Here is a 14,299-nt window from a genome sequence, read left to right on the forward strand (position 1 = left end):
TTACCTCACAGAGAGACATGAAACCAGATTAAGGGCAATTTCATAACTCAATGATGACGTAACCAGCGGTAGTGGAGTAGTCTGCCCAGCTGAGAAGCCGAGTCAAGTGGTGAAGCTAGCTACTAGCTAGGCCTATGACGTAGGCAGACCACCTGTGGGTCAACCGATCGTAGTATTAGTCACTGGTGGCCAGTCCGAGAGCTGGCAAGATGAGTCGCGCTTGGTACATGAATGATCTGCCCGATGATCAACGACTGGAACGTCAGATGGATCCACCTCAACCGGTTGAAATATCTCAGCTTCGAGAACTTACCGGTGTGACCCACTATAAGGTAACTGAGAGTAGAATGGACCTCCATGACATTGCGGCCACTGTTGAGTCTTTAATTTTGTATGTAGTTAAACCCGGCGACTTTGGCGACGGATGGCGTGTTGGAAGGAATCAAGCAAGACAGAGGTTACAACTACGAAGATTGTTGCGAAATTTCGAAGGGAACCCTCCCGGATTATGAGGTCAAGATCAAGAACTTCTTCACGGAACACATCCATACGGATGAGGAGATTCGCTTCGTTGAAAAGGGTTCAGGCTACTTTGATGTTCGCGATAAGAACGATCGGTGGATTCGAATTGAATGCCTGGAAGGGGATTTGATTATCCTGCCGGCGGGAATCTATCATCGATTCACATTAGACATGAATGTAAGACATGGATCGATGGCTTCCATCAAAGGAACATCTTCGACCTCATGTTACACTCCATTTTCCAGAATTATATCAAGGCTCGCCGATTTTTCTGTGGCGAACCCATCTGGACCCCCCATAATCGGCCTGCCGACCATTTCAAGGAACGGCAATCGTACGTCTCATGGATGAAGACAAACTTCCAAGGAGAGCCCGCTCTAACTTCCGCTCATTAAGCACAAACAACGGATTTATTCATCATTCATAACACCCAATAAACTAAATTTATTGACCACTTTGGGTCGGTTATCTTCTTCCTCTTCCGAGTCTTCTTCGTCAGACTCTTCTTCTTCCTCGTCCTCATCAGAGCCCATGTCTATGATGTCTTTACCTCCTCGGGCGTGGGATTCTTCTTGGCGATTCCAACCGAGAAGATCACGGATTGCTTCACATTGTGGGTGCTCTTTCCAATAGGTTCGACGATCCACATAACCCACAGGATAATAGGCTAGACAAATCTTTCCCTCCAGCGTCATTCGCAAGATGTGATTGGCGGCTCGGTTGATATCGGGTCGATTGGACCGGGCGGTGATGTAGCCTCGTTTAAAGGCCCATGCCTCGCAAATATCAAATGCCGACCAAGACTCGTGGGCCTTTTTGTCAGGATGGCTCAATTTGAGAATGTGAAGTAAATCTACTCGCCGAGCCAGGAATTGCACCACCGAAAACAATTCGCGTATTTGCGAGATGGGATAGCTGCCCATGATAGACTGCAAGGCCTTGGGCACTTTAGACGGGAAGACCAAACCCGGGCAATCGCACAACTTGACGGACTGGGTGATGAAAATGGTCTGGAAGTGCTTGGTGTGACCCGGCGTCTTGCTGACAGACACCACGCGCTTGCCCATCAAGGAATTGATCAGGGAAGACTTGCCCGCATTGGGCTGACCCACCATGCCGATGGTGAGGATTTGGTCTTGAAAGCGTTGGGTTTGGATGTGAGGCAAGGTCTCCTCTTTGGCCACTTGAGCCTTGATGACTGACTGAGGCTCGCCGGGATGATCCGGTTGATCGCTCGCCATGATGAGCGTTTTCCAGGCCTCAAGGTCGACTTCGGCTCCGGCATCTTGCACAATGGCCTGGCACGCCTCCCAAACCTGTTGGGCACCCTCTTTGACCATGGAGATCCGACCTCGAAGTCGTCGATGTTGCAGTCCGGTTGGTTCGGTTATGAAGTTGGTGCGAAGATTGTAGGTTGGGCACGAGGTGAAAAACGTGACCCGGAGACCGGGGTATTTGGAGACAAAGTACTCTCGCCAAGCCAGTGCCAGGCCCACGGGCACCAAGTCCACTTTATTCAGGATCAGGACCACATCTTTACCTTGATCTTGAATGAACTTGAATAAAGAAGGTGGAAACATGGCGGCCGCATATCGGATATCCACCGTGACCAGGATCACGTCCGACATCTCGATAACTCGCCAGAGTTGTCGCCAAGTCTCCAAGTTCAACTCGAAGTAACTCAGATCACTATGATCCTGGAACAAGCTTTGCACATAGTCGTGGAAATATTGGGATTCGTGCGCTTCCAAGGCTGCTTTCGATTTGAGATGATCCCAACGAGGCCGTTGAGGAAAATCAAAGGCTTCGGAAAAGAAGTCCTCGGAACCGCACTCCATTTCCCACTGGCCACACGGGTTGATCTTCTGCGTGGCTTGTTGGCGAAGCATTTGCAGCTCGGCTTGGGACTCCGTGTTGAACCGGAGATTGAAGCGATTCCGGCCTTGCCCCGCCCCAGAAGGCAGAGCCATATCTTGCATGATCTGGCCAGAAATGTCCTTCTGAATGTCCGATCCCGTCACTACGGTAGAAGCACGGGTCTCAGTCGAAACCGCCTCCGGATCTGGGTCCCGCTGAGCGCCGAAAATCGCGTCCACTTTCTCACCCCGCGAAGGCTTGGCGGCATTTTTCTGCCGCTTGGCCTGAAGTTGGACCTTCTTCTTGGAGCCGCTAAAGGCTTTACTGCGGCCAGCTCCTTGTGGCATGGCCAGATGCAGAGAGAGCGAGCGATCCCGATCTACCGAAGGTGAAGCGCAAGCAAGACTTAGGTCTAGCTGGGTCGTCCCATGTTTCGGATTAAGCGCTAGCCAGCAAGTAAGTAGCGTAATTTAAGTAGTCTGACAAGAGTTGTTTTGATTTTGAAGATACTAAACAGCGGAAAACGCGGCAAGTTCAATTCTGTAATATTTGTGCTCAATCGTCCGCGCATGGTTCTATTTTTCATACGTCCACAACCATCAATTTCAGAGGCGTGTTCAGGTACCGTTTGACCACTTGGGCTTTTTGCTGTTGCAGGGCTCATTTGGATCATTTTCGTCGTCCTCTTCGAGTTCCTTGGGATCCCAATCGGACAAATCAAGTTCGTTGAGGGAGGTTGAAAAGTAGTCTGTAATTTTCGAGGGTGAGCAGATGGACGCATTGGCCTCTTCGTCAGCCTTTTTGACATGTTGGAGGGCACTGGATTCGTGAAAATTGTCCTTACTCAAACCGGCTTTATTCAAGACATCCAGCTTCTTTTGCAATAAAGGCCACAGTTCGTCGTCGGCCGTTCCTAGATCAATCAATCCACTTTGAATTGAAAAAGACCAATTTCTCTCGAAATTGAAACAAATTGGTTACACTCACCTTTGGCTACAAGGTATTGGATAGTTACGGAATCGGATTGACCAATTCGATGGGCGCGATCTTCTGCTTGAGTCAAAATGCCTGGGTTCCAGAATAGCTCGGCAAAGACCACAAGATGAGCTGCCGTTAATGTGAGACCAGCATTCGCCGCCGTGATAGAGAGAAGAGCCACTTTAGTTCGATCGTCGCGTTGAAATTGATCGCAATGCTTGTTCCGCGCCTCGCTACTCGTGTTTCCGTCGATTCGGATGAACCGCGTTTTCCGTTTGACCAATACTTCTGCGATATTATCCATCATGATTTGGTGATGAGCAAAGCAAATGAATTTGCGATCGCTCTCGAGGAGATCCTTGACATATTCGGATACGGCCTTGAGCTTCGCCTTGGCCGTCGAGTTGAACCATTCCAAGAGAACCCCGCGCCGTTCCATTTGAGATAACGACTTGAGACCCATTTTTTGAGCTTGCATTTCCATTTCCTTTGATTTTGACTTAATCAGACTAGGATCCAGAAGAATCATTTCCCTTTGTTTGGATGGCAACTGAGCGAGGACCTCACTTTTAAGACGGCGAATCATGCACCTAAACAGAAGTAGATTCCTTCTAAATAGCGTTTGCGACATTTTCATTTTTCGACGAAAGTTTATTAATCGACTTACGTCTCTTCCAAAAGCATCTTCAATTCGTCCATATTGGACGAGCCATTGAAGTCATAGTGAGATCCTCTGGGTAAGGTGATTTTTTTGCCGTTGCAATATCGCATTCCAAATTCCACGGCGTAAGGAAACAACTTGGGCATGACTAGCGATATCTGGGAATATAATTCAATGGGTCGAGAGAGGGCAGGAGTGCCACTCAGGAGAATCAATCGACGAGCCTTCTTGACGATCTTCTCTGTAGATTGAAACCGGTTTGACTTGTAGTTCTTCAAGAAATGGGCTTCATCCATGATGACCACGGCAAATTGACGATCGATGAGCTCCTTCTCTTTTCTCGACATGAGATCGTAGCTTATGACGACAGCCTGGCCATTGCATAAAAAGTCCTTTCCTGAAATGGAGAAAAAAAAAAAGGTAATTCTACTACTCGCTACTTTGCGAAAAAAGTTTCAAAGATATTCAGTAAACGAAGTGGGGAGAAGTGTCTGGGTTTGACTCAAAGTTTATATTGCCCCCAGATAACGTCTAACGTTCACGATTATATTAATGCATGCATTTTCCAATTTACAAATCAGAACTATGTCTTAAAAGAGATTGTAGATCTTGTAGGTTGAAGGAGACGCTTAGATTTATTCCCCTTTTCGTCACCCACAAAAGTTGGCAATTTTCTTGAAATCTTATCCTCGACGAGCCAGAAAATTTCCTTAGATCCTACCGGTAGTTATTACAGTCACATCTTCCTCCGGCACGGACGGTATCCAACGAAGAAGCGCATCCCGCCACGAGAAACGAACCGAACTCGGGCACACTATGAGCAGGGGCCACTCAGAACGATAAGCACTGGCCACGGCCAAGGCTTGCACCGTCTTACCCAGACCCATATCATCGGCAATGTACACTCTTCCCTGAAATACAATAATAATCAGTGGACCGGGCTAAGGTGACTGTGGGTCATGGAAAAAAAGTGCGGTATGCTTTTACCTGACGCCGAAGAGCAAAGGCTACCCCAGCCTTTTGGAAGGGCATCAAACCTTGTTCTAGCGTGGGTTCGAGTCGCTGAGTGAGTTCTTCGGCTTCTGTTTCGGACTCAATCGATGGGGCAGGGCGAGTAAATGTCTGGATGACACACTTGGGCAGCGGGTCGACTTGCACTTGAGGTCGGAGCGGTTGAACCTGACTGATGAGCCGGTCGTGGTCGGAGAGGTCAAAATGCCAGGTCCGATCTTGGGCGTTATACGCCCCACTTGGCAAAGTTTTAAAGATCTAGGAGGAGAGGAGTTAGAATGTTCCAAATTGTTTTTTTGGCAATTTTGGCAATTTAAAAAAAATAGATTGCATGGAAATACCGCGTGGGGAAAGCATGCATCTTTCTGATCCTGGGTTCACTCTCAGAGACAACGAGGTGATAATCAAGAGTGTGGGTTGTTTAGTTGCATGCTTTTATCTGGTCTTATTGGGTGCTTATGAGCCATGCCAGATCATCTATTTCGTCGTTTCCGGAATATAACGGTATTTAGAGCGATTCTGGGTCAGTTACAGATGAGATTAAACAAAAGAAGGGCCTGTTTAACACTGACTCTATTTCATCCTTGGAAAATAATCAGTATTGTTTATTGTGTCAACCACTCCAACACCATGTAGTGGCAGATAAAGGAGTTTTGGTATAATGTGTAGATGGACAGTATGGAGTAGTGAAGTGTATATGATTCTAGCTGATAGATCCATCCCATAGAAAGAAAATATTTAGTTGTCTATGGATATACCCCTGGTAGGGATAATACGAGCCAACGCGACTAGAACATTACTACTAGATTTGAAATTAATTTTCCCGTTGAGCAGATATTCGTCAGGAGATTTTCGTAACCCTTTTGGAGTTTTGCTCAGCGAGTCTATCAATTTCAAATTATGCCTAAAATTTAACGATAACTTCACTCCCACCCAAGACAATGGCGGGATCAATGCTCCATCTATGCATATCTTTTTTATTTATTCCTTTACTCCTTACTTGTATGAGCGTATCATGAAAGCCAATCTTCACCCGGAATCGCCGATGAGGCAACAACATACATGAGCCCACCAACTTACGACCACTCAGCACCACCGCAGCCATGGACGACAAGCCTGCCTGGGGCGGTGGGTTGGGCGATGGAACGAGGGGCGGTGGGGCCCGGCGTTTGGCCAAAGCTTGGGCTTTGCTGGCCTCCATGCGGGCCCGTTGCTCGGGGGTCAAAGCCATGATGGGCGGGGATGAAGGTGGTCAGTTCATGTCTGGGTCAAGAAACAAGACGGTCAGAGAATGGTTCACTTCATCCACGGAACACGCATCAAGCCGAGAGCTACTGGGACTTTTAAAATTAACTTCGGAAAATCACCCAGAATGAACGAGGTTTGTTTGGGTGTAGATCCGATGGCGCAAGAGAAAAGAAAATGAACTTTATTAAAAGAAGGTCGGATGGGTTGGAATGTGTGTTTGATCGATTGCTGAGAGACAGTGAAATATAGCTCAAAGTAAAGTTATTCGTAAGCCAAAATTGTGCTTTTCATTTTATCGACACCGCCATCGAACGGTGAAGTATTTTTGGGGATAGCTTAAACAGCAAAAACTAGCTTGACACGAGTGGCAACGATCCAATTTGCCTGAGTATGGTTCTCTTAAAAGATATTATAGATGGTTGAAAAATTTTGCTGGATAAAAATACTACACTCGCTGCCAACCACTTAGGAAGAGTGCATTCAACATCCTCTAACCATGAGCAGGCATGGCCGACGTCTAAAATATTATTCTAAATGTTATTCTGACACGGCCTCTGAGGTCAAATGGGGTGGCGGTATGGATCTGAGAAATCCTATCCTAGTTAGTATTTACACCACTTGCTGTCATGCTCATACTTGCTGATTCTATACATTGGATGACTTAGCGTCAAGCTTTAATTGTAACTTGGATTGGTTTGCGGTAACGATCCCAGAGTAGCCTGGCCTTCGAGATCGGCTGATTCAACTCTAATGACCAAATACTTTTAAGGGTCCTAATGCGTGGAATGGTACTAGAAGAAAACTCAAGAAGTAGAGATGAAAAATAAGAATTCGAAGTTCGTATTTGATTTTTGACATTCATCCGGAGCAATGATGCTAAACTCCGTAAAACATCGGTTCGTCACCCTGGACCTATGCTCGGAGTCAGTTTAACGAGCGTTTTTCCGAACCCCTGACATTGAGACGTTGAGTGTTCCTTCCTTCGGAGGGTCGGTCAATAACAGTGCCCCTGATCCCATGGTCCCAAGGGCCCAGGTGTGAAACCCAGCCTTGTCAGTCTCCGTCATCGTGTCTGAGAGGAGAGCGCTGATCGACTGACCGACCCACCGACCATCCGTTATACTTGGCTAGGTTCATGGGCAACGTGCACGCCCGCGAGCCCGCGCCCCCGCCGTCCACGACGGGTGCGGGCTCGGAAGACGCCACCGTGTCATTGTCGGGGATTGGGGCGCAAGTGACCAAGATCCACATCGATGGCGTGGAACGCACTCACGAGGACCTGGTTCTGCGGAAGATCAACCCCGTGTTCCAGGTCCGACATTTTGAGGAGTTGGTCTTGAAGGCCCATGAAGCCCGGAGCGACCTTCAAGGTGCGATATCGTTGGGTTGGGGTGTGGCTCGTGATTGTCAGACAATTGAATCCGTAGTGTCATCCGGGTTATGTAGTATCATCCGTTGAAGCCTTGGACGTAACTTTCTTCAAGCTCCAGGGCGTTTGGTTTCAAGTTAAGATCTGTTTGGTTTTTTTCTGGGATCTGAAGGGGATGGCGGTTGATATTGTTTCAAACATTTTGGAGTTGCTAAGGTCGGAGGGTTCCATTGTTCATTTGATTGGTGGAAGGCAGCGTCGTGTTCGTTTCAAATAGGTTCTCTGTCTGTGGATGATGCGGTTAGCTTCTTTTGGAGGAAAGCATGTAAGCGGAATCGAACCAGGAAATACCACGCCGCCTGCTCACTTTAATCAAGCTAATTCCCTGACATCTGTGTCCATCAAGATGATGCCATTTGCTATTATATTGACGTCACCACTTTTTGTGATTACCATTGCCTAAGTTTTCGAAAAATCAATGAGGGGTGGATTTGGATGTTTAGTAAATTCCATTCTTTTCTTACAGCCGGCAGTAAAAAAGAGCGAAATGGGCCGTTTGGCCGGGTTGCGGCTGCTTGGACAAGTTTGGGCCGAAACGAGTTTATAACATTTATTAGCAATACCATGGTCTCTATGACGGTTATCATGATTTGGAATTGATACGGAGACACCAAGGCATACATCTCAGTCAAAATATTCTTACTTGCTTACTTGGCAAATTTCTTTGTTTCACCTATCATCATCTCGTTAAATCGACGGAGCATTTTGGTTGGGTTGAGTAAAGCTTTGCCCACTCAGGCAGTACGACGAGAGGAGGAGAATCAGTTCCGCTGATCTAATGACTTGATACTTGAAATGCAGAGATTGGACTTACGAGTAAGCATTTAAAAATATTTTGACTGAGATTTATGCCTTGGTGTGTCCGTATCAATTCCAAATCATGATAACCGTCATAGAGACCATGGTATTGCTAATAAATGTAATAAACTTGTTTCTGCCCAAACTTGTCCGAGCAGCCGCAACCAGGCCAAACGGCCCATGTCGCTCTTTTTTACTGCCGGCGGTAAGAAAAGAATGGAAATCACTAAACATTCGAATTCATTCCTCATTGTAACACTTGTACCGCCAGGAGACGTGGCGTAGTGATAAGCGCAGTTTCCTAGCATGAGAGAGGCCCCCGGTTTGATTCTCCTCCCCGACCTTGCTCAAGGAAACTTTTAGACGCTAACCACACCCACTGACGGAGAACCAGGGTCTAAGGTGGGCAATGACACTGCTTATCGGAACTATAGACGGATGATGAGATGGCTAGCTTCTCTGGCCAGGCGAGGCTCACCCCTTCAACCCTAGCATCCCAAATACAAAAAAGAATAGTAAAGAAGTCGAAAAGAAGTCAGTTTTTCTGTATTGTAAGTGTTTTTTGTTTTACATTCGAAAAAAGTACAATGTTAGAAGAACATATCCGTTTAGGGCTAATTGTAATTGAATCCCTTTACCATTCCAGGAATTCTGAAGCCCATAAAAGAAAGTGACCCTCCAAATACTGAACCAACTTGAGTTAAGACCGAATTCAATGGAATCACTGGTCCAGCTTTGCAAAACAAATCTATAACAGATTAATGGCCACTTAGGCTTCACCTTTAATTTCATTTCAATCACTTTCATTTTGATAATGATGTTTTTTAATGGTAGTACATTATAAAGAACAGAGTGTCTGCTCCTGGGGTTACGTACCTCTGTTGGAAACCCGGGCTTCCCATGAGGAAGTGGTTGCTTAGTTTGAGCCCTCATTCAACTAACTCATTCAACTAACTAAGGTTGTGATATTGGTCTTTTCAGATCTGGGTTGCTTTTCGGATGTGTCGATTCACATCGATACCGCGGAAGAAGGCGGTCCCAAGGACTACGAGGTAACCTTTAAAGTGACAGAGTTGCGCCGAGTGGTCGGCTCCATCAACACCATGTTGGGCAACCAGGAGGGCTCGCTCTTCACCGGTCTCAAATGCCCCAACCTCCAAGGACGGGGCGAGCAGTTTCAAGTGGACTATACCTATGGCAGCAAGAAGACCAATGCATTCAACGTCAGATACATGAAACCCTTCCACGACGACAACAAGACTATCTTGTCGAGCTCAATCTTTCAGCAAATTGCCGAGTTTCCGCCCTCAGGCTTCAAGGAGCTCAATCGCGGGGGATTGGTGGACCTTTCGTTCATCTCGGCCCCCAATATCAACCACAATCTTCAGTACGAAGCCTGTTGGCGAGAGCTTCGCCCACTGACCAAATCATGTGCCTTTGCCGTGCGGGAACAGGTCGGACACTCCCTCAAGTCAGCCCTACGGCATATTCTAACCGTAGATCGACGGGATAATCCCGTATTCCCTATTGAAGGATCGTTGTTCCGTCTGACCCAAGAGTATGCCGGTTTGGGCGGAGACGTGGGCTTTTTTAAGAACGAGGTGTGGCTCGAGGCAAACGCTCCCATCTTTGGGCCGGACTTTGTGCTTCAAGGCACGTTGAACTGTGGTCTAATGAAAGCCTTATCGGATGGGAAACGGATCACTTTGGCCGATAACTTCTACCTTGGTGGACCCCTCAATGTTCGTGGGTTCGATATGAGAGGAGTGGGCAACGAATCGGACGGAAATTATCTTGGCTCGGATATGTTCTGGTCCTCTGGCCTTCACTTGTTTGCCCCGCTTCCATTTCGACCGGGTCGAGGCGGTTTTGGCGATCTGTTCCGCACTCATTTGTTCCTCACGGCCGGCAATCTCTGCCAATTCAACCGCAACAATCATATTGGCGATGGAAATCGATTTCTAGAGAATGCCCTCAGGAACTTCCGGCTTTCATATGGGCTCGGGGTGGCCTTTCGATTGGGCGGAATCGGGCGACTGGAATTGAATTATTGCATTCCTGTACGATGTGAACGCGGGGACAAACCCGCACCCGGGCTTCAATTTGGGGTGGGGGTCAATTTCCTGTAACTCGTGCAGTTGATCCATGGTCTGACGAAAAATCCTATCCTATTGCTGCCGACTTGTTAGTCTATAATAAATTGATTATTTAGAGGAACCGATGTGATCCTTTTTCCACAACCTGTCGCTACGATGATTCATGTAGAGTCATGATCGTGTTCAGGCTCAATGAGACGATATTAGTAGCAAGAGAATACCTGTATTGTCAATCGTTCAGTATAAGAAAAAACAAATCGAGAGTAGTCATTCACACATCCTGAACAAGAACTTGTCTATATTTTGCCTGGTCAATGAGAAGTCACTCGTACATCTTACTGAATGCGGAATATCCTCAGTTCACTTACGTAATAGCTCAAAAAAGAAACATCCGGTTACCTATCTACTATACTTTCGTTTCTGTTGGGACAAATCAAAGTCTTGCCTAAAGGGGGACGTTTGAAGCGGAAATCTGATCAGTTTCACCGCAAAATAACCGTTCTTTCAGACTCTGCAATTAAAATGCTAACACAAACAAACGGGAACCAATGCTATTACTGTAGGCGCCACATTATTAGAAAAAAACCATTTGATAGTGCGTCGGTACTTGAAAAAATTTGGATTTCATCATCATCAGAACTCATAACAATTGAAAAGAAGAGGGTGAAAAATTCAAATCGTAGATTTTTGACTGTTCACGAATCATAAAAATCTCTATAGGTCGACAAAAAGAGATGATGGATGGGCTACTCTGTCGGAGGAACGGTCACGTGGTCTCCGACGGCTTGCACACACGCGCACACTCACTCACATCCACACCCAGAGATGTGCATAGCGCCAATGGGGCGGCGAGGGGGGAAAGGGGAGTAAAACAAAGCGAGGCTCGCTACGTCGATCTTAGCAACATCCGGATCCCGACTTGGCTTGCACGGGAGTCGAGTCGATCTTGACCTGTCCCGTGGCGCCTGAAGGCGCGGGAGGGCCAACGCGGTTCTTGATTTCAGCAGCCATGGTCATGAAGGCTTGCTCCACATTGGTGGCGTTCTTGGCGGACGTCTCCAAAAACGGTATCCCCAACTGGTCAGCGTATTCCTGAAACATCGAATGAGTTCAATGAAATATATGCAATCCTTAGGTTTCTGAGCGAGCTCGATGATGTTTCAGTTAAAAAGAATCTTGCCCAAGGTCAATGAATCAACAAACTGTTCAGTCCTAATATAAGTGGAAATTCTTCTGTATATTCAAAGAGCTCTGAGAAGAACACAGGACTTGTTACTAGGTAATTACTCTATGAGAGAAATAGGGGTTGATAAATGTAAATGCGACAAGAACGTTACCCGATAGCAACCCAAGGTAGGCTTTGTTTCGACCAGCCTCTTCTACCATTGAGGGGTGAACAGCTTTGACCACGCACACAAGAGGCATCTCCGGTCGCTAGTTTCGATCGCTTTAACTCCCAAGATAACAGAAACTCCCTTGGAGCAGCGAGAAAGTACAAAATCGGTCGTTTTTATCCTTTCTTTCTTATTTTAGCACTGAAAAGCCTTCCTGTCTCTTGGATTGATACAAGATTTTTCGTAATCAAAGTACTGCATCCTCATCCTCATCAGTATTGTAATCTGAAGTATTGCATGCTAAAACTGTCACTTATTTAAATTTCTATTTTTCCCACATCTCGTATCCTTCGTGAAATAACGATGACCACTACACGAGCCAAATTCGATTTTTACCTCGAAAGAAGAATACCTAAGTTATTTTATGCGCCAACTCTTTGACTTAAAAACAGTGGTTTGATGACTTAAAATCTTGGCGAATGAGAGATGAGGAGATTGGTAAACCTAACCAAAAACAGTCCCTCCTACCTACATCGATTGACCGATCTAACGCCTAGGATCATTCTTGGAAAGAGGTCTCTCGCCGAACCCTATCTTATCCATCACAATCATCAAAATCAGCGGTGCTGAACTCTTCAATGAATCAAGCTCCAAACCGGTGTTCGGATCGTCACAGACGCTAGATTCGAGGCCTGAATGCCGAGCAACTACGTATTACGAGCTCCAGTGGCAGATTTGCGCCTGGCAGCGATTTCGCCATTTGCCACATATCTGACACACAATCTACGACGATCCTTGCCAGGGGTAAACGTGGATCAAATCAGGTTCCACGATGCACTTACTCCCCACATTATTTTGCCTCCATCGAACCGGATGATCCAAGGCGTTTCAGTTTACCTTAGCGGTCGTGTAGTCGACGACTTTCTTTGTGGTCAGATCACACTTATTGCCCACGAGCAATTTGTTCACATTCTCTGATGCATATCGATCGATCTCTTGAAGCCACTGCTTGACGTTGTTGAACGATTCCTGGTCGGTCACGTCGTATACCACAATGATACCATGGGCTCCTCGATAATAACTACAGGGGATATTCAATCAGAACCAAGGTCCAATCAGAGATGAAAGTTTCAACCATCCCCAGTTCCATGACGCTTACCTGGAGGTGATGGTCCGGAAACGCTCTTGGCCGGCGGTATCCCAAATTTGCAACTTGATGGTCTTGCCGTCCAACTCGATGGTGCGGATTTTGAAGTCCACGCCGATGGTGGAAATATAGGACTCGGTATACGTGTCATCGGCAAACCGGAGCAACAGGCAAGATTTGCCCACGCCCGAATCGCCAATCAAGAGCAACTTGAACAAGTAATCACTGAAATGTCGAAAAATAAGTCACGGGGTCAGTCAACTCCATTATGAGCCACGTCTAATGTTAAAAGATCAACAACATGTGGGCCTGCTGACGCACGGCTAACGTCTAACACCAGGTTCAAATGCATCAATGAGCGATTCCCCCGGATGACCAGCCCCCCCCAGCCCCCCTTCTCCCCCAACGAGTCAACCCTTAAACAATCATAAGTGAGTCACGCCCAGGCGGGGCGGAGACGACCTCTTGTCCAAGCCAGACTTACTATTCGGGATTCATGGTGGACATTACTGGGCGGAGCGGGGTCCGGGACAAAGGCGCGGGTGGGACCGTGGGTGGGTGGTTCAGGTAGTGGACCTAGCAGTCGCCACTGACTGGTCTGGGAATGGGATCAGGGATGTGGGCTCGGTCCGCCTGAGCTCGAGCGATGACCGATCCAAGCAGGATCCACAGTCCAAACGGGAGGGGAACGTCCGGATGATCGGAAGCGGGAGGCCGGATCAACCACGAGAAGGCTTCGGAAGGAGGAGCACGACGACGACGTTGGCAATGATGATTTTCTTCCACTTGAAGGCCAGGGCGAATAACCACCTCGTACCTCGTAGGCTGATAGATGGACCAGCAGGACAAGGGAACGAATCGCCGACCAACACCACGAACACCACGAACACCACAAAAGGCACGAACGACGTCGACGAGGATGACGAGGAAGATAAGCCGTCAGCTCACAGCGGACAGGCGCTCAGCCTGGCCGGAGCCGAACCAGCACGGATCAAGGAGGAGACCCAGGAGACCAAGAAAGAGCGAGTCACCACCAGGATCTAGCAGCAAGCGGGGAAACAACGGGCACCAGATGGAAAGAAAGGAAGGCTAGCATGAGGCCAGATCGATCGCAGGCTTTAAAAGGCGGACGGGTTGAGCCGGTCCGGTGGCGGCGTCATGGGCTTGGGAAGAGTGACTGCTGGACTCGAGCTTTGATGCGTAGTGACGTCGAACATC

At 47.4% G+C, this 14,299-nt stretch overlaps 4 protein-coding genes across 4 annotated transcripts; 2 read left to right on the forward strand and 2 right to left on the reverse strand.

Moving 5' to 3' along the window:
• The first annotated feature begins 71 nt into the window (after positions 1-71).
• LOC131883935 (acireductone dioxygenase-like) lies at positions 72-976 on the forward strand. Its single transcript, XM_059231544.1, has 3 exons — positions 72-332; positions 400-699; positions 768-976. Exons 1-3 carry the CDS (start codon positions 210-212, stop codon positions 915-917), a joined length of 573 nt encoding a protein of 190 aa, XP_059087527.1. The 5' UTR covers positions 72-209; the 3' UTR covers positions 918-976.
• LOC131883410 (uncharacterized) lies at positions 914-6,400 on the reverse strand. Its single transcript, XM_059230883.1, has 7 exons — positions 6,030-6,400; positions 5,006-5,287; positions 4,740-4,929; positions 4,025-4,415; positions 3,367-3,947; positions 3,000-3,292; positions 914-2,849 (listed from the first exon to the last, which is right to left on the reverse strand). The coding sequence occupies exons 1-7, from the start codon at positions 6,258-6,260 to the stop codon at positions 933-935; spliced, it is 3,885 nt and encodes a 1,294-aa protein (XP_059086866.1). The 5' UTR covers positions 6,261-6,400; the 3' UTR covers positions 914-932.
• A 798-nt stretch (positions 6,401-7,198) lies between these two features.
• On the forward strand, positions 7,199-10,721 carry LOC131884238 (sorting and assembly machinery component 50 homolog). Its single transcript, XM_059231952.1, has 2 exons — positions 7,199-7,647; positions 9,486-10,721. Exons 1-2 carry the CDS (start codon positions 7,413-7,415, stop codon positions 10,631-10,633), a joined length of 1,383 nt encoding a protein of 460 aa, XP_059087935.1. The 5' UTR covers positions 7,199-7,412; the 3' UTR covers positions 10,634-10,721.
• An 86-nt stretch (positions 10,722-10,807) lies between these two features.
• Positions 10,808-13,993, reverse strand: LOC131884239 (ras-related protein ORAB-1). The gene is made up of 4 exons (XM_059231953.1): positions 13,566-13,993; positions 13,094-13,306; positions 12,832-13,015; positions 10,808-11,692 (listed from the first exon to the last, which is right to left on the reverse strand). The coding sequence occupies exons 1-4, from the start codon at positions 13,586-13,588 to the stop codon at positions 11,498-11,500; spliced, it is 615 nt and encodes a 204-aa protein (XP_059087936.1). The 5' UTR covers positions 13,589-13,993; the 3' UTR covers positions 10,808-11,497.
• Between the last annotated feature and the right edge of the window lie 306 nt (positions 13,994-14,299).

Source organism: Tigriopus californicus, chromosome 7 (genome assembly GCF_007210705.1).
Source record: "Tigriopus californicus strain San Diego chromosome 7, Tcal_SD_v2.1, whole genome shotgun sequence".
NCBI classification, from domain to species: domain Eukaryota; kingdom Metazoa; phylum Arthropoda; class Copepoda; order Harpacticoida; family Harpacticidae; genus Tigriopus; species Tigriopus californicus.

Bases quoted from the DNA above. Each gene is read 5' to 3' on its own strand.
- LOC131883410 (XM_059230883.1), bottom strand. From the start codon at position 6,260: ATGGCTTTGACCCCCGAGCAACGGGCCCGCATGGAGGCCAGCAAAGCC. The intron at 4,416-4,739 runs GTAGGATCTAAG...TCTCCATTTCAG, and splicing joins TGTGACTGTAATAACTACCG to GAAAGGACTTTTTATGCAAT. The intron at 3,293-3,366 runs GTGAGTGTAACC...TGATTGATCTAG, and splicing joins CCAATACCTTGTAGCCAAAG to GAACGGCCGACGACGAACTG.
- LOC131884238 (XM_059231952.1), top strand. From the start codon at position 7,413: ATGGGCAACGTGCACGCCCGCGAGCCCGCGCCCCCGCCGTCCACGACG. The intron at 7,648-9,485 runs GTGCGATATCGT...TGGTCTTTTCAG, and splicing joins AGCCCGGAGCGACCTTCAAG to ATCTGGGTTGCTTTTCGGAT.
- LOC131884239 (XM_059231953.1), bottom strand. From the start codon at position 13,588: ATGTCCACCATGAATCCCGAATA. The intron at 13,307-13,565 runs GTAAGTCTGGCT...TCGACATTTCAG, and splicing joins TCCACCATGAATCCCGAATA to TGATTACTTGTTCAAGTTGC. The intron at 11,693-12,831 runs GTAAACTGAAAC...TCGATGTTTCAG, and splicing joins TCGACTACACGACCGCTAAG to GAATACGCTGACCAGTTGGG.
- LOC131883935 (XM_059231544.1), top strand. From the start codon at position 210: ATGAGTCGCGCTTGGTACATGAATGATCTGCCCGATGATCAACGACTG. The intron at 333-399 runs GTAACTGAGAGT...TTTTGTATGTAG, and splicing joins CCGGTGTGACCCACTATAAG to TTAAACCCGGCGACTTTGGC. The intron at 700-767 runs GTAAGACATGGA...TCCATTTTCCAG, and splicing joins GATTCACATTAGACATGAAT to AATTATATCAAGGCTCGCCG.